General features: G+C 37.7%; 1 protein-coding gene across 1 annotated transcript in view; it reads left to right on the forward strand.

Annotated features, from left to right (window-relative positions):
* ctnnd2a (catenin (cadherin-associated protein), delta 2a) overlaps positions 1-18,497 on the forward strand; it is a 236,376-nt gene that overhangs the window by 118,077 nt on the left and 99,802 nt on the right. The window contains exon 11 of the mRNA XM_087789092.1: positions 1,012-1,185. Coding sequence (XP_087645218.1) covers positions 1,012-1,185 — 174 coding nt within the window. The remainder of the gene's footprint in view (positions 1-1,011; positions 1,186-18,497) is intronic.

An 18,497-nucleotide genomic window follows, 5' to 3' on the forward strand; every position in this document is an offset into this window, starting at 1 on the left:
ACAAACGTGAGAGAGAATCTATAGCTCAACAGAGACTGTCGCAAATGGGCAATTTTTCAATGTTCTGCTCTCCATCTAGCGTTCGGCGACACATTATTCATGCGAGGCAGGAAAGCCAACGCGCAGTCCTCGAGATTTCTTAAGTACTATAGTCCTGACCGCAACCCCCCGCGGCTAGGACGCCTGCGTCCATGAGAAAAATGTGGTTGTGGTTCACGTGTAAAGATAAAAATCAGTGCTTAATATTTCAGTGATGTTCATTTATTCAAGTAAGGTTAAAAGGTTCTGATGCCCACGGTTATTGGATAAAAATCCTCGCTGTGTGGAATCACAGACTTTTGGACTATTGCGCTCCTCATCCTGGCTGGGATGCCTTCCAACACGAGACCCGGCATCGACTGAGAATAACGCGACCTGATAGGTCTACTGGACCGTCGTTCTTCACACCCTAAGAGCTAGTGTGTGTGTGTGTTTGTGTGTGTCTGTGATTACAGCCGCACACTTCGTCTTTGCTGTCTTCCACTTCCAACTTTTCATATTCTCCTATTCTGTTCCTTCCTAATTTAATTTCTGCTCTCCATGTTTGCAGAGGGAGACCCCTGCCTTACATTTGTTCTTCTGTTTAATGAACAAATGGCTGCTGTCAATGTCTTGGCTTTTGTGTGTGGAAATCCTGCCAAACACTGAGCAAGAGAAGGACACTGCATCTCATTATTGTACCGCGGACAAGCAGCAATGTGTTCTGCACAGATTAAAAACCTCAACATCCCCTCCTGTTTTGGTTCACTTTCCCTCAGAATCGTTTTCTTTTTTTATTTATTATTTCTCTCTCCGTAAAAGTTCCCTTCCACATCAACCCTCGTTGCTGTTTGGCTTCTTTTTGACTTCACATTCTCCCTGAAATCATAATCTCACATAATCCACAGTCAATATCTGATGTGGTTTTTGTTTAGCTAGTCAAAAAAAAAAAAAAAGAGCGTGTACAGATGTGTTTGTTCGTCTACTTGGCAGGATCTCGCGGCTCCTACAGTAGTCAGCACAATCAGGAACCGCTTCGGCCTTTGGGGTCACCAGAGCACCATATAGATCCCATCTATGAAGAGCGTGTCTACCACAACAAGGGCCCCATGAGGAGCCTTAGCCAGAACCAAGGGCCAGACAGCGGCCCCTATCGCAACAACACCGGTAAGACATTTACCAGGGGAACCACGGGGTGTTTACTTTGACTGATTTAAAGCAGACTTATTTACGTCGTTGAGAGATTCTGTACAATTTAATGGTTTGACACATGATGAGAGAATTACAAACATGAACATAATCATTAAAATAAATATATATATCGACATCTGGTCACTCTTGGCAAATGACAATCAAAAATATGGCTGTCAATCATCTATCAACACTATAACAAATGTCTCTGTGGATAAATGTTCAAGCAACCGTGAACCAGGACACACACCAGAGACCATCATGCACTTTTCCAGTGTGTTCTGTTGGTGATGTGACATTTTTTTTCCCCTAACATTATTGTCCCTCATTTATTTTATAAATAAAATGCAATATCTTTTTCAGCATTTTAAATATAATTGATTGCAACTCACTCATTGTCAAAGCAGGTGGCAATTGTTATTTTGAGACCGTGAGATAAAACCATAAACAACCATTTATCAGGCGAGATTTTCTCTGTGACTTGAAGGAAAACTTGCTTGTGATACATTCTGTTGCTTATACTGCCTCTCTTCCTTGTCCCATGAAAATGTCATTTAAATATTTATATCTCTTTCTGAGTTAATTTTCTGAAAGAATAAAATTTACATTAAACCATACAGCTTTTTTTTCACCAACAGTCTTCCCTTATCTGGAGACATCCGTTCATTCTCCTCTCCTGTTTTAGCTCCGACCTCTCCTCTCGGAGCGCCACTCTCTGCAGGATGTGCTGTCTCATTACCTCAGGGACCGAAATAATGTCTGGTCACACTTAAATGTCAGAAGGCATTTTCTTTCGCCTCTCCTGGTCCAGTGACACCACCTGGTCCTGGTCTCAGCCACAGCTGGCAGACAAACACGGCGGGAATTTATATATATATATATTTAGCTTATACTTAAAGTATTTTCTCTCTCTGGATGTTTTTTATATCTGTACAGCTTTCGCAGTAAGAATGTTATTAGTATTTATAAAGCGCTTTTCAAGACCAGGGGCACAAAGAACTTCAACAATCAGAAAAAAAAACAACAACAATAAAATAAGTACTTAAAAGGTCAAGACAACACACAGACAAACACAAGAGTCTCATAAAATCAAGGAAACGCCTACACAAATAAAAATGTCTTAAGATGTTCCTTGAAGGAGTCAGTAGATCATCAAACACAGAGGGAGAGGAAGATCTTTCCAAAGCTTAGGAGCAACAGTCTGGAAGGATTTCTCTCTTCTGGTCCGGAAGCATATTCAGGAACCATCAGTAGATTCTGATCCACAGACCTCAGAGCCCGAGCTTGGGTGTAAGGCTGGATCATATCACTGATGTAAGGAGGAGCCTGACCATGAATAGATCTAAAAGTAAAAAACTGAATTTTAAAGTTGATCCTGATACTGAAACTGGCAGCTGGTAAAGAGATTTAAGGATCAGAGAAATGTGAGTTCTTCTACTAGAGCGGGTCAGAATTCTGGCTACGTTACAGTGGTTTCTGCTGTATTCTCTGCTTTATTCCCATAGATGTGGTTTAAAGCAACTGTTGGAAATAGTTTTCAAGCTAAATACTGCACTCATTTTATTCTATTTTCTTATTTTTGTCTTGAAATTGCCATATGGAGGACTTACAAAGCAGTTGAGAAATGACATCGAAGACAGAAAATATCACTCAAACCCTTCCAGGAGATGTGGTCTTAAACAGGCAATGGTCCAATTGAAAATGTGATGCAATATTTATTTATTTTTGGCTAGCACGTTAGCTAACCTCAAACTCTGCAAAATATTGTAATTATTTTTTATTTTATTTTCTCCTGTATTGTTGTAAATTGAAATGGTGTAATAGAAGTAAAATTTATCTTAGATCAGGGTTCAGCAACTAAACACTTCGTATACCGTCACTGTTGTAAGGGGCCATAAAGCCAAACAAGAGGAGCGAAGACCCAATGAACATGAAATAAACCTAAATATGACTAAATATATTCATATATATTTTTTACTCAAAATATTTGGTGACATATTTAGAAAAAGAACATCTGGGCCACAATCGGAATGATAACATTACTCGCGGATGGATAAAAATTGATATATTTCTAATAAAGTACTGGTTTTATAGCATCACACCACAGTATCCATCACTGAAACTAATTAAATAATTAAATGTTTAAATTCTTCTGCTGCTTCTTAATTACACTCCTTCTCTATGTATTATATATTTTTTCTTGAGAAAACAAGCTGTAAACGTTCTGACTAGCTCTCACCTGCTGATTCTATTCCCTTCATTGTCGAGCGTGATTCATTTTTAATAGCGTCTCAGTGAGCTTATCTGAATGTGGGTTTAGGTACGCTGTGTTAATCCCATTAACGTATCTTACCCCACATGAAAAACCCCAGTCAGTCATGCTACGTTCAGAGCTCCCTTGATGTCATTAGCCGTCCCTTCTCTTAATAGCTATCATTAGCATTTTGGGTCAGAATCACCGAGGTAAACACGCTGCTGTAGACGATCGTTCCACTCGATCAGTTTGACTTACTGAAGAAAGATCGTTGTCTTCAAGCCCAGAGTGCACTTGAGCAAAAAAAAAAAAAAAAGTTGGATCTTCTCTTGGTTTTTATCCATGGAGTACTACAGTGTGTGCACAGTGATAGGATTGTCTCTCCAGGCAGCTATTAATTAAATAAGTGCACTTTGGATGTGTGCAGAAAGAATCCACTGTTATCTATAATTTATTGCTCTTTGTATAGTTTCAATAGACACTGGAGGACAATGTAGCTGCAGCTGCGAGAATCAACAGGGTTTAAGTAAAGTTAATTTCAATTGTCACTGTTTAAAATCGGTACATTGTACATGTACGGTACATGCTGTATGTTCTTGGAATAAGTCTTTTTTTTAACATAATTCACAGCTCTTTTTTTTTTAATAAAGAAGAGGCAGAAACCCAGGCCACAAATAAGAATAAATGTGGTTCTTTTAAATATAGTTTTTAGTTAAGACAACATTCATGTTATCCAACACAGCGGCATAAGTGAACCTACTGTTGTTAGTGTTGATAATGTTAGACTAGATAAAGATAAAGATAAAGATACTGTTAAGACTTCTGATTGAGGGACCTCTACCTACATTCTAATGGCCAGCACTTGTTTTTATTAAATCAAATGTGGCCCTTCTGTTTGAAACTGATGGTGTCAATTAAACCAGTCAAAAATATGTCATTTTATTTATTTTTTTCAATGGGGAAATTTTGCTTCTGGATAATTGAGAGGGCAATTCTACAGTTTTGCAAATTGGATGTTTAAATTCCTGTTGAGAAACATAAACAAATCGAATTCATTCAGCAGAGAAAAGATATTCGAACGATAGACCAGATTTTCTCTTAAGTAAGAGTGTGTATCTTAGCAACGACGGCTCTGCATAGCTCAAGCTGGAAGCAAATAAAGAATGTAACAAATTATTGATGGTCAGTCTCACGGATGCTAGAATATTAATAAGTTATATCAATCTATAGTGTACATACACCAGTGGCAGGTTGTCGGGGCCAGCAAGGAATTCTCTGAGAAAGTACTCAGAAAAGTACATGTATTTATTGTGTCATATTATATCCATTTGGCTGCGCTGTTTCCAGTGTCCAATATGATGTTTGAGCTTTGTCCAATGTTTAGCTAGTGATGAAACTGACATTTGCCTGTAATGTTTCAGCTAACTAGTGATGTCACTGACGTTTAGCTAAAAATATATAAACTGAAATATAATATAAATAATGATAATAGGGGGAAACAAGAAGGGAGAGAGAGGATTTCTTATCTCTATAAAAAGCACTCGACTTGCACATTACTCTGCCAAGGGGCTTTTTTTAAATCATAAAACACAGAATGCAATCAAGTCAATAACAACTTATGATTAAAGATCCATAAATTGTTGTATCCTGCATAACTCATGTAGCAGAACGTTCTAGATTATTTTCTTTTTTATAATCAGATATTTTTACAATAGAATAATGATAACAGGGAAAAAGAGGGAAAGAGAAATAAAAAATGAATCAAAAGGGGTTTTTAAGTAAACAAAAGGAAAAATAATGAATTATAATAAAAAAATAAATTTAAAAAAAAGTTTCAAGAAATACAAGCAATACAGGCAGGAAGTATTCCAGATAAATATCGCGAGCACTTCAAGTGTAGACTATAGACTGTGTGCACTCTGCGATATTAAAATCTAGACTTATTTAAGTTTTTTTCAGAAAAGTTCCTCTTGTCGAGGCTTCAATAAAGATTGACGTTACAGACAAGCACTATGGAGGTATTTGGATGTTTTTAAGTGTTTTTTTGGACGAAGATGAAGACGAATATAACTGAGCTCCAGTCACTACATTAAAATGAACAAACATTTTGTCTATAACTCTGAAAATGAACAGATTACTCTGAAAATAATCCCTTAGCTGAGTAGAAAATTAGTGAAGTTAGGTTTTTTGGGTGAACTATTACTTTAACTGACTTAAGTCTGCGTCCCTATATGTGACCATCAACCTTTAGTTTATTTTTATTATATATTTAAAAGACATGGATTATATTAACTTTTAGGGGAACATGTCTACAAGCTCAGCTTACTTTTAACGTGTCAGGATAAAAGAACCCAACAGATTAAAAGTTGCACATAAAATGAAGCTTCACATTCTATCGTGATGTTTGTCAGTGCTCTGTAATCATCTCATCATTGAATTGACAATACGTCCTGAATCCTAGTTTGAAGACGGCAGAACAAATGTGGCATGAGTTGGAAAAACTGTTTGCCGTACTAACCAACCTAATAGATGCTTATCTAATTACACAGCGCTGCATCAAATGTCACTCATCCATCAGCGTTCATGCCAGCGTTTGAACCAGCAGCTTCATCAACTCCGCAGAAGCCATCACAACAGTGTGCGCTCTGACTAGAAGGTTGTCTGATACCACTTCATAATGCACCAGTGATACCAAGTAATGAACTGATAACGACTGTGCTGACGTGGTAGGCACTAAGTCATTTATTATTTCTCAGCGGTTTCTTGGCAGCGGCAGGCTCGCGGTGTTGCTTCATTAGGTCGGCATGAATCAGCGTAATTAAAGCCATAAGTCACCCGCTTTGCTGGAAAGGAAACATTTACTTCGGATTTGTAAAAGTACTGTTTAGTGGGAGCGAGGTGTGTATTGACCGGCCTGCTCAACATTAAGATGCGGTCGTCAAACAATGTTTTTTCATTGTGAGACAAACATCAATTCACTGCAGTATATAATCATTTAGTTGATGCTTATTTATTGACTTGCTTCTGATTGGCATTTGAATGTAGATATGTAGATGTAAACTTATAGCTACAGTGAAAGCTATGCTTTTGATTGGCAAAGGGTTTCTCAACATCACTGGGATTGCACATAACTCTGCCAAGGAGCTTTTTCTGGGCCATCATTATCTTATCTAAGTCCTAAGCTTTGGAACAATCTTCCTCTCTCTTTGCGCTTGATGGAGTCTACTGACTCCTTTAAGAAACATCTTAAGACGTTTCTATTTGTGCAGGCTTTTCCTTGAATTTCTCAAACTCCTGTGTTGTTCTCGGTGTTGTCTTGATCTTTGAAGTATGTACTGTTTTGAGTATTGTTTTGATTGTTAAAGCGCTTTGTGACCCTGGTCTCGAAAAGCGCTATATAAATATATATTACTTACTTACTTACTTACTTATCACTGGGCTTGCACAAGACGATACTGAAGAGCACAAGTCGGAATTGAACCCATTTAGCTGTTTCTCAACGTGTAAATCTACTGGTTAAAAGCCATTTAACCCTTGTGCAAATGTGTTTGAGCTATCCCTTGTGTTGTCTCTGGATGAAAATGACCCACCTGGACCCAGAGGCAAACCTCCGGGTCACCTTGACCGTGAGATAACACAAGTGATACCACAAACACATTTGTTTTCGGGCCTCCAGGTCACCTTGACCCTGCGATAACACAAGGTTTGAGTAAGTGCCAAATCCTTCAAAACCATCCTCGATTTTTTACCTCTGCTAACATTAAATCAGCTAGTCAGGGATATTGTGAAGATACCTTTAAAAATGATACATTTTTTAACGCCACATAAATAAAGATGATCGTACAACCTCCTTGGCAGAGGTAATCATGGCACAATCTCTGAAGTTAGATTCGAGTTTGTTATTATAGATATCATCGTATATGGTCGAGCTGTTTCCATGAGTCGGTGCAGACGCTAATTTATATTTATAATCACTTCTAGAATATATTAGTTTTTCAAATATGACACTCTATCAAACTCATCTTTAAGACGCTGATGAGTAACTGAGAGCATTAGTTGGAACGCATGTGCGCTTGTGCTTGTGTGTTTTAAAATTGATTTTGATCCGTTTTAGTGATTTTGTTGAAGGAACTTTCTGATGATGATTCTTCTATGTTCTGTCCGAGGAACCTCTCCTCGGTTCCTGACAGTTATGATGGTATTACAAGCAAAGGAAGGGACTGATTTGAATAAGGTATCCAAGTATGCTAATGTCAGGAAAAGGTAGAGGTGATAACATGATGTTGGTGTTGACGATATGCGTCACTCTCTGTGGTGCCGCACAAGCTCTTGTATTTGCTTGTGCCTTCTATGTTGCAGTCCAAGCCGCTGCTGTCACAGTGAGCACATTTCAAACGCTAAAAAAGGTGTTAAATATTTAAAATATTTTGAAAGCATTTACGATTTGGGTGGAAATTAAATACTCTACAAGTGACTGCACTCTCTTCTTTTGTTGTAAAAAAAAAACAACCTAAATAACTGTTCACTCTCAAGACCAAAAAACAAAAATGTTTCTCTTAAAATGGATCAGAAATTTTTGGAGGATGGTACGTTACCAATATGGACATTTACAAAATAGATAACAAGTCACTTACTCACTTTTCAAGCTGATTTAAATTAACCAAATCCATCAAAGCGATAAGTTGTGCCTTGGACTGTATCTTACTATTGTCTTAATGTGTGTAGAGTTGTGTAGCACCTTTGTGCAGGCAGTAATTTGGTGTGCGTTCTGGAATGAAACCAGGTCAGTACTCCAGAGGACTGCAGGTTAATAATGCCCATTATAAGTGATTATTCCTGCGTAGACACACACACACACTCTCTCTCACACACAACCCCACACACATACACACACACACACGCGCACACACACTTCCTTGCACTTTCTGATGACTCCAAACCACTAAAAGGTTATTAGGGTTTACATTTTGTGGGTTCTTTAAACATGTCTTTTTTACAAGCTATCCAAAATAGTCACCGTTTTTTTCTTTTCTTTGTCCTTTTTATTTTAGTAAAATGTTTTAAGGGGAAAAGAAGAACTTTTACTGGTTTAGCTGTTTCAATATATGTATATATACATATTTATATTTTTTAATGGTATTTTCTGTGCCGAAGAAAATTCATCAGCTGCTGTTTAAAAATGCTAAAGAATACATAGTAAGTAAGTAAGTAAGTCATTTTTATTTATATAGCGCTTTTCCAGACCAGGGTCACAAAGCGCTTAAACAATCAAAACAATACTCAATAAAGTATATACTTTAAAGGTCAATATAAAACTGAAAACACAGCAGGAGTTCCAGAAAATCAAGGAAAAGCACATGTTATGAGATTCATTAGTACAAGGTATATGTATATATATTATTAAAAAACAAGGTGGATTTCTTCTGATAAAGTATATCAAAACACAGAGTCTGTCTTAATAAACCATATGGAAGTTTTAAAAATCAAAAAACAAATTCACCAAAATCAATCTTGTTTTAATGTATTTTGTCAAAATTGAGACACAATTAAAAGGGCAACAAGATATTGAAAAAAAAAAAGAGCTCTCGTTTTTCTTGAGCTCCTTCGACTCTCTTGTTCCTACCTTGGTACCCTCTTAAACGTGTCATGAAATACATCCGTCTTCCTATTAATGACTCTGACCACCGGGAATAACTGCGGGACTGAATGGATGTGGCACATTTTCTCTTTAATAGCTGAACACCAGCACGTAGCTCAAGTAGAGAATGAGCTGATTCATGGCTCAGACATTCCTCAGCTGGAACTTGTTGTCTAGGAATCATTTTTTTCCGACGGTGATTAAAGGGTGTGATGACGAGGATATTCTTTTCAGCAATTAGAAGCTTTAGTTGAGAATAATATATACTTAGCAAACTAGTAATTACCCATCACAGCATTTACATTTGTCTGCAATGATGCCGGCTCCTTCAATGATATGCATGGAAACGTTGCAACACCTGCTCACATTGACAAAAACAAAACAATACATTATCATATTTGGTTAAAAAAAAAACACAAATCAACAGTTCACATCAACACAAGCGAGTTCAGGAGCGTGGGACAAAATGACTGAAAAACAAACATTAAGTCTCAACTACTACGAAACTCAACTAAAGAAGATAATTAACAACAGAACACAGTTTCTAATAGATAACTTAAGAAATTCCACAATTAAATTGAAAGATTAACATTTATTGTGCTTGATTTGCCCCGTTTAGGTGAAGACTAAATGTTACTTTGAGTTAAACTAAATGAGACTATAACTACAATGACTTAACTGCCCAAAGAAACCTTTGTGGAGTTCTATTTTCTTAGTCCATCTGGAATAGCCCTGGTCACTATCCTTCTTACGTCTTGGTCTTGACAACAAATTAAATTGGAAACAAAACGTCATACAACAGCCACCAATTGGCTAAGCTTCAGCTCTGACTTAAACTGCTCTATTAATAGACATAAACTCTGAGCTAGAATTGTCTCTTTTTTTTGTCTTTCTTTTGGTCACACTTTTCCTCCCCCCCACATTAATGTTGTCCAGCTCTTCCCTGGAGACCGGGAGGAATTCCCAGGCCAGCTGAGTGACATAGTATCTCCACCACAGATCGAAGTAGGGTCAAGTGCTTACTTTGTTGTTCTCACACTCAATTCTTATCTTACTTCTGTCTAACAAGAAGGATCTGTCTCGCCTGCAGTTAATACAAAACTCTGCTGCGAGAATTCTGACCCGCTCTGGTAGAAGAACTCACATTTCCCCGATCCATAAAACTCTGCATTGGCTAACTGTTTCTTTCAGGATCCGTTTTTAAATTCTGGTTCTTACTTTCAGAACTATTCATGGTCAGAATCCTCCTTAGATCAGTGATCTGATTCAGCCTTACACCCCATCTCGGGCTCTGAGGTCTGTGGATCAGAATCTGGAGGAGACCAGAGGAGAGAAATCCTTCCAGACTGTTGCTCCTAAGCTTTGGAACGATCTTCCTCTCCCTCTGTGTTTGATGATCTACTGACTCCTTCAAGAAGCATTTTAAGACATTTTTATTTGTGCAGGCTTTTTCCTAATTTGCTGGTGTTGTTTGTCTTATGTGTCTTGACCTTTTAAAGTATATATTTTAACTGTGTATTGTTTTGATTGTTAAAAGTGTTTTGTGACCCTGGTCTAGAAAGGCGCTCTAGAAGTAACCATTACTTTTCTTACTTTACTTGTGAACAAGACCCCTAGTTATTTGATACCCATATCCCCACTTATAAAATTTTCAACGAAAATGCCCCAAATAAATGTGTGAATAATGAAGTCGTCCTTTAGAGCAGTGGCAACACAACACACTCTCTCACCCACGAGCGGCTACAGATGCAAAGTGCCGCAGCCAGATATTAGCGCGATTAAAGCTGCTTCGCGTCAAACCATTAGACCAATCTTCTGTCCTCCTTTAAATGGACTATGTTCTGGCTGTAATGAGATCTGACAAGCTAATGAGGAGGACAGAGAGGAGACTGATGGAGACGAGAGATCAGAGAAGCCAGGAGTGATCGCGGAGAGAGAGGCATGACTGCGGCGACCGTTGCTTCTGACCAAGAGTCGTTGTGACGTGGATCCATCGCTTGCAGTGTGACGGATGAGAACACAGTTTACACTGTAACAAGTGCAAACATCGATTACCTTTGTACAGAGATTGTGGTAAATGATTCGACTCAGAAAAAAAAGATACATCCATTGTTAGACAAAAATGGTATTTTTAATAAAGCATCATTTCGTTCAGCTTTCAGAGCAGGGGTCCTCAACCTTTTTTTTGTAGCATGGATTGGTAACTGTCAGGATTATATCCACGGACCAATCTTGAGATAGAAAAATAATTAAAAATACAATAGCATGACCTTCAAAAAAATGTAGTAAAAACATAAAAAAACATCTTTGTATAACAGAAAGAGCTCTTGACTGGTTAAAACAAGCTGTTTGTGTATTTGCATCATTGTATGTTTAATGGTATGTCGATGATGGTGTTCTGTATGTGTGAGTCTCCTAGCTTTAAGAGACTTTGTGCCAATGTGTGAGTTTATGTTCTAGAAGTATTTATTTGGAATGAAAACTCTAAGAATTAAGTTTAGTTTATAAACAGAGTTTTCACTAGTCGAGAGTCACTAGTTACATATTAAAAATAAAAAACCTTTCTGGCAGTATTTACCATTCCACACCATACCACCATATTTAACAAATTATATCAGGTCCTCGGACCTAGCGTTTCAAGGCACTATCTCAAGCTGGTTTTGCACCAGTATCAGATTAAAAACCATCCCTATACTCAAAGGAAGCTATAGTCGATCCACATTGTATCTTTTAAATGAGACTATAGATTTGGTATGATGATGAAAAGAGAAAAAAACAGAAAAGAAAACATAATTTAAAATCTTTTTAATCTAGCTGGTATTTGAAAACTTGTGGAAAAAAAACCTGTGTACTTTTTGATGTAACTCTTAATATGAAATTGAAAATATCATCCTAGATACGACGTATGTAATGTTATTGAAGCCTAAGGTTAAGTTGAGTTGTTGCACATTAACAAAGACATCTGAGTCATTAAAGTTCAAGGCTGTTGAGGTGCGATGTGCACCTGAATGTTCACAGGTTCTCTCCTGCATTCATGGAATCTTTTGATGTGCGAGCGTCTCACTATTCATGAATCACTAATGCAACACATACAAGCTTTTGAACCGTCATCAAATAAGCGAGATGGGATCCTCTTTTGTCCACAGGACACTCGTTTATTGCAAACACAAGAACTTCAAATGTTGATTCATCTGGCCAAAGAGCATAGCTCTCTGCCTCGGAGGAATTTAAAATGAGCCACGCACACATGCACTTGTACACAGAGAAACACACAAACACACACTGAAGCACTTATTAAATAGATTTCAATATTTATGGATGTTTGCCTTATCGTAGTGTCAGAGGATATACATTGTACTTTAACTGACACCATTTAACTACCAGTTTGAAAATGTATCACATTATTGTTTGGGAACTTCCCTGCTTCAGACCCTGGCTCCTGCAAGGTTCCGTGTTTCTTAACAGGGAGAACATTGAATACAATGTATTAGCCAGGTAATGTGAGTGTACATTAAGGAACAATATTCTTGAGTTTTTAACTTTTCTTGTTATTTTTTCAATGTAGTAAATGGGCTATTTTCGGTGATCCACTTGCTTTTTTAGACACTCTTCTTCCACCATGTAATGTTTGGTGAATTTTCATGGCAGTAGCTAAAGTAAATATTTATTTTAGCATTTAAAAGCAAACATTACACGAAGATAACCGGGATAAAAATAGAGATTATTCTTCTTCAAAGGTTCATTGATTACTGAAAATATTTTATTTCCTTCTGTAATTTCCGATCAAGCTGCTAGGAATTGTACTTTTTGGACAACCTGGGTGTGTATTTAGATCCATAAACACTGTGCTTACATACAACATATGGGGGAGCGTGCAATGGGGGTGACTTTTACTAAATTATCCTCAAACTCGGTTCACAAAGAAGAACCATATGTCTGCATCGGGGAGCTGCGTTTGTGCTGATGTGGCTGGTCTAGTCACTGAGTGGACTGTGGTAATTAAACGTAGTGAAACTTCAGCAATAATAAATGAAACACTTTGAAGACTACACACACAGAAGAATACACACATGTGCATGTTAGCAGACATTTTTCCACCTCATGGACTGTTTTGAGAAGTAGTCCTCATACTAAATGTGTACACAACGATGTTTTTTTTGCCAACCACCATCAGAACTAGGATTGCCACTTCACAATTCAGGATTCTCTTTATAATTCTCTACAATGGTTCATTATGGTTTTTATTGTCTCTTACACTCTCAAAATCGGTGACATTTCCTGCTTTAGCAGATACTTGAGCTTTCGAGACTTGTGTGTATCAAACCTCCACTGCGTTTTATTTTCCTTTTTTTCCTGAAGCAACTTAAATACCCTAAAAAAAAAATTACTATTTTTTAAACTTGATCAAACAAACTTGTTAACTTGCCCAACTTGAACCAATGCAACTGAATGATGCTTTATAAGAAATACAAAAACCTTTAAAGTAAAAATATATTTTATCTTATGTTACAGCCTTTTTTCCAATATGGATAACATTGATTTTTTTTCTTTACAATTCTACACTCAACATCCCAAGAGACAATTTGGAAAACATTTTTTTTTATTGCCAAATTTATTTAAGATAAAAAAAAGAGAAATTATACAAATATAAGTATTCACAGCCCTTGCTCTATACTTTGTTGGGATTGATAACAGACATTGCAAAACTTAAAGTGTTAAATCAAATGAATAAAAACTAAAATAAATAATTGCAGGAGACAGCAAACTCATTAAACTAATTGTGTCTAAAATATCCTCCGGTCTTGAATCCCCCATAGCGTGACAAGGAGGTGCAGAGAAAGTTTACAGACATCTTGTTTTTTCCAGGATGATGTCAGAAATGTGCATTTCAGGGCAGATAAAAAAAAAAAAGACTGCTGTGCGGCAGGTTCGCTCATCAATTCCCGCACTTTCTGACAGCGTAGTTGTGTTTTTACCGAACTAGAAAGTGTGTCTCGATGCACTCAAACTAACATGACAGCCACGGTCGAGAGGGCAGCAGAACTGCTGTAAGAAAAACACTAAAAGACTTTTATATACACTCGTCAAGACTTAGAATTAGTCCTTGATCTACCAGTAGATCGCGATCACCCCTGGTTTACGAGACATTATGATGTTCACATTCTGACTGTTAAGGTATTTTTTTAACTTTAAAGTAAAACTCCAAGATACAATTTAATATAAACAAACATTTCCAAATATATAAAACAAACATTACTTAAACAAATGCCACAAGAATGGCAAAAATGGTATATTTCATTATTAGCTAATAGCCACCAACCATGCGAAAAGCTCAAACTAACATTATTAATCTAATATTTAGCTGAACGTCAGGTCTGTCCCTGACCCTTTCCTTATAATGCAAGAGTTTAAATATAAAAATAGGAGTAAAATGATTTTGCTTAAGATGACTAGTGAAGACCGAGGTTGCTGTAAATCACGAAAACGATCCTGGAACTCAAACATCAATTTATAATGTGATTGACGTTAGATTTCTCTTATTTAATTCATCATTATTACGCTCGTCCTTCCTCGGCGCAGGCGTTTCGTGGCCTCAAGGCCTCCCAATGTCGACGTGACGTGTTCTATGAGAAATATGGCAGCTTGATGATCAGTTTCCTGCGCTGTCAAGCGCTCCGTGTTTGATGCTGAAAGTGCAAAAGCATGTATTCGTCTCTGTCTCACGCTAACCCAGGAGTGTGTGTTTGCGTGCACGCTTGCCCTCCAGTGTTTCCAGGCTCAGGAACATCAAGAGCTGTGCTCCAGCCAGGAGGCTCTCCCAGGGATAAACAGGAACTAATCCGTCCTCTCGGTCACATCCAAGTGTGTCCGTGGACTCTTGTTAGCAGGGTTGTGCGTGCTTTTGCGTGACCTTACAGCGTCAAAAAAAAGTGTTACAGACGTACGAGGTTTTGTCATTGTCAGTCCGTGCATATTCAGAAAACTATATGTTTGAAGAAAGAGAACCAGTGTTGAGCTTCTTTTTTTTTGGTTGCAATCGTGCTGTGCAGCGAAGCGTGTCCAGAGAAAAGGACGTGTCCTCAGCTCTGATCACAGCCGACTACAGCCACAATAGAGGGAGTTAGAGTGAGACAGAAGAGGGTGAGAAGAAAGAGGGGAAGACATGAAATGATTGGAGCATTTTGAGGGGATGACGGGCCAAAAAGCTAGAATTGTGTGAGTGACACTCGGCAGAAAGAAAAGGAGCGGGAATGTTTCAAAGGAGTGGACGAGGGACAAAAAGGATAGATAGCAATAGATCCGATATGCGGCATCAGAAAGAGAGAGAGAGAGGGGGAATAGGGCGTGATAAAGTACAAACAGTGTCAGAGACGGAGTGAGACTGAGAGAAATAAGGCCAAGATGAAAGTGTCGAACGGGGGATGAAAATGAAAGCTGTGTGTATAGGTTTGATCTAACAAGGTTTTCTTCCACCGCTCGTACAACCGGCGTAGACGTGAGCATCTCTCAGCAGCCAACCCCCCGAAAAAAAACGTCACCCTCGCTCAGGGCGAGCGGCCCGTCAGACGCTCGACTAATTGCAGAGGAGTCACTGTGTCAAATGACTAATAGAGTTTCACTCGCCGTCACTAATCTGCCAGCAGAAGCAGGATTTGTTTACTTGTTGATTCAGTGGGAGAAACTCCTCGATGTTCAGAGTAGTTTCATGCTTTTTAAGGCTTTGTTGCCCAACTAATGCCCATTAGTTCCACATTCCAACGACATGTTTATGTTCACCAAAGATTTGTTTCAGTCATTTTGACTCTGAACCATTAAAAAAATGTGAAGAAGTATTTATTTCTATAAACACGCTTCTGCGGCTCGTCACAGCGTATTGCTAAATCTTTATGTTTCAGAGGATCATGGGAACAGTTTGGAGTGGAAAGACATCATGGGGTTGTTGTGTTTCCTCAGCTAAACAACTGTTTTGTAACTAAACGACAATTAATATTCAAATGAAAACAATTTTATCGGCGTAGTAAATTAAGCTATGTGGGCGTTCAGCGTGTTTACTGTCCAGCTGTTGCACATTTGATCTGAGATCAGTGAGAACTTAAAATTATAATAAACATAACAAGTTGAAAAAGAAGGGTTTTTTTTTACAAGCAACAGATCTGCTGGTTGTTGCATGAAGACTCGATTAAGAGCAACGGAAAGTGTCTGTCAAGTTTTTTTTCTTGAAAATATTACACTATTTTTTTTTTGATGAATGCTTCCATCACATTTGTGCCATTTGTGCTACTTCTCTTTCCACGGAAAGGTTTCTGAGGCTGAAGTGATGTTGGAGTTCGAAGTGGGAAGCTGACGACCCTTTATTGTCCTCTGCTCATCAAATAAAATACCAAATACATCACAGTACAATAGATGGTGAAGATGATAAAAGCAAAGAGAACATGCATGAACCTTTTTCTTCATATAGTATAAACAATTTGATTAAAATAACTTTTAATCACTGATAAGTCATATAGTTGAACAATGTAGTGACAAATGTGCCTCTGAATACTGAACATATTTCTCTCTTCCCCTTTTCTCCAAAGTCATCTTCCTAGTGGTCTCGGCGTCGGGTCTGTAGAAACTCTGACAGGCATTTCTCTTCTTGTTCCACTGGCCTCCTGCTGCCTTCATGGCTCTGAGGTTCATCTTATTTTAGTGTCAAGGCTCCAGGAGAGGGCACGTCGACACTGGTGCTGTTAGCCTAAAGGCCTGGCTGCTAATGAGATGTTCAGAGAGACAGACACTATTTAAAGAGAACAGAAAAGATGAGGATTTTCCTCTGATGGGTCCGACTCTGCTTCATTACCCCCCAGACATCCCATGTTCGACTCTGACTTACTGTCATTCCCTCCATTGCACCCGCACTACTTGCCTGCTCCCCTTTGGTTTAACTTTTTCTACTGCAGATCCCATTTCTGCTACTCATCAGGCTTCTCACAGTGTTTCTCCCCCACTGGCTGTATATAGTTTAACTACAAAAAAATGATCTGAAAAGTATTTGTATTCACCAGATGCAGGCCAATATAATGTGTCTACAAAGAACATACAGTCACACTATTAAATTCTACTCCATGTTTACTAGTAAATGTGTTATATAGACTTGCAGTATTCATGAATTAATGGATTCTTATGGCCTGTGGAAAACATAAAATAATCTCTAAATTGGAAAGTTAAAAAGTTTTCTACATTCAAGTCAGAGTCATCACAAAATAATCCCATTAAAGTCAGTATTCTCAACTCAATATCAACATTTTAACCTTAAAGTCAGAATCCTCAATTAAATCTCTCACTTTAAAGTTGAATTTTGTTTCTTAAATCACAAAATTGTCACTTCAAAGTCAGGATTCTCACTTGCTATCTCTTCTTCTTACTAATATGTGTATTCAATCTATATTTTAATTAAATTTTGTGATTAAATGTCTCACTCTAAAGTAAAACTCTAAGACATTTTTGATATATACAATTTAATATAGTAAAACAAATATATACAACAAGTAATACTAAAAAATAAATTCATAAGAATTGCAGCAAAGTCTCGTCTTAATGTCCGAGTCCACTTCTCAAATAATCAAACAAATGAGGAAGTCCAAATAGCGACGCGATCCATTTAAAAAAAATTTGACTGAAAGTCAAACAATGAAAAACACAGAAAAAAGTCCCAGGGAAAACGAGATAATAAGAGTAATCACAAAGCCAAATAGATGAACGAGGAAGTGTAGCAGTTAAACAGGCAGAGATATAAGACGAGCTGACGCCAGTTGGTAGAATGTAAGGCGTAAATTAACAGCAGGTAGATTTCAGGTCGCCTGCATTTCCTGCATACAATTGGGAAAAACGTCACAGAACAGGAAGTTTTCATACAGCAATTATTTTAATATTATAATTAATATTTGAAGGGGATCTCAAGAGGTATTAATAAAGTCTATCTAATCTAATATAATCTAAAATTTAAAAAAATTGCCTAATCTTTTTTAAAGGGCCTTCTATATCTGAGCCAACATTTCTCCGTAACATGCGGTTTATTGAATGTATATTCAAAAGCGTCATATTATCTGTGAGTGCCCTTTTACGCCAAATCATTGAAGGCAGCTAAACAGATGAGTGTGTTTGAAAACTGGAGATAAGAGGGGCGTGAAGGTCAAGCAAATGTCACCACTGAGAGCCGCGCTAAAGAGCAAGTTTGTTGTTCACATAACAATGAGACGCTAAACACATGAATGTTTATGTGTCCATTGGTTAATGTGTTCCAGCCTCTCTGAGCAGATTCACGGGGCTCTCCTGTCGCCCTTGTGCGCAATGTTGTTTTTCCTGACCACGGACTCGCTTTTAAAGGCTAATTCGCTTTAAAAGACGAGCTTCATT

The sequence above is a fragment of the Callionymus lyra genome, chromosome 4, assembly GCF_982586985.1.
Source record: "Callionymus lyra chromosome 4, fCalLyr1.hap1.1, whole genome shotgun sequence".
In the NCBI taxonomy this organism is placed as follows: domain Eukaryota; kingdom Metazoa; phylum Chordata; class Actinopteri; order Syngnathiformes; family Callionymidae; genus Callionymus; species Callionymus lyra.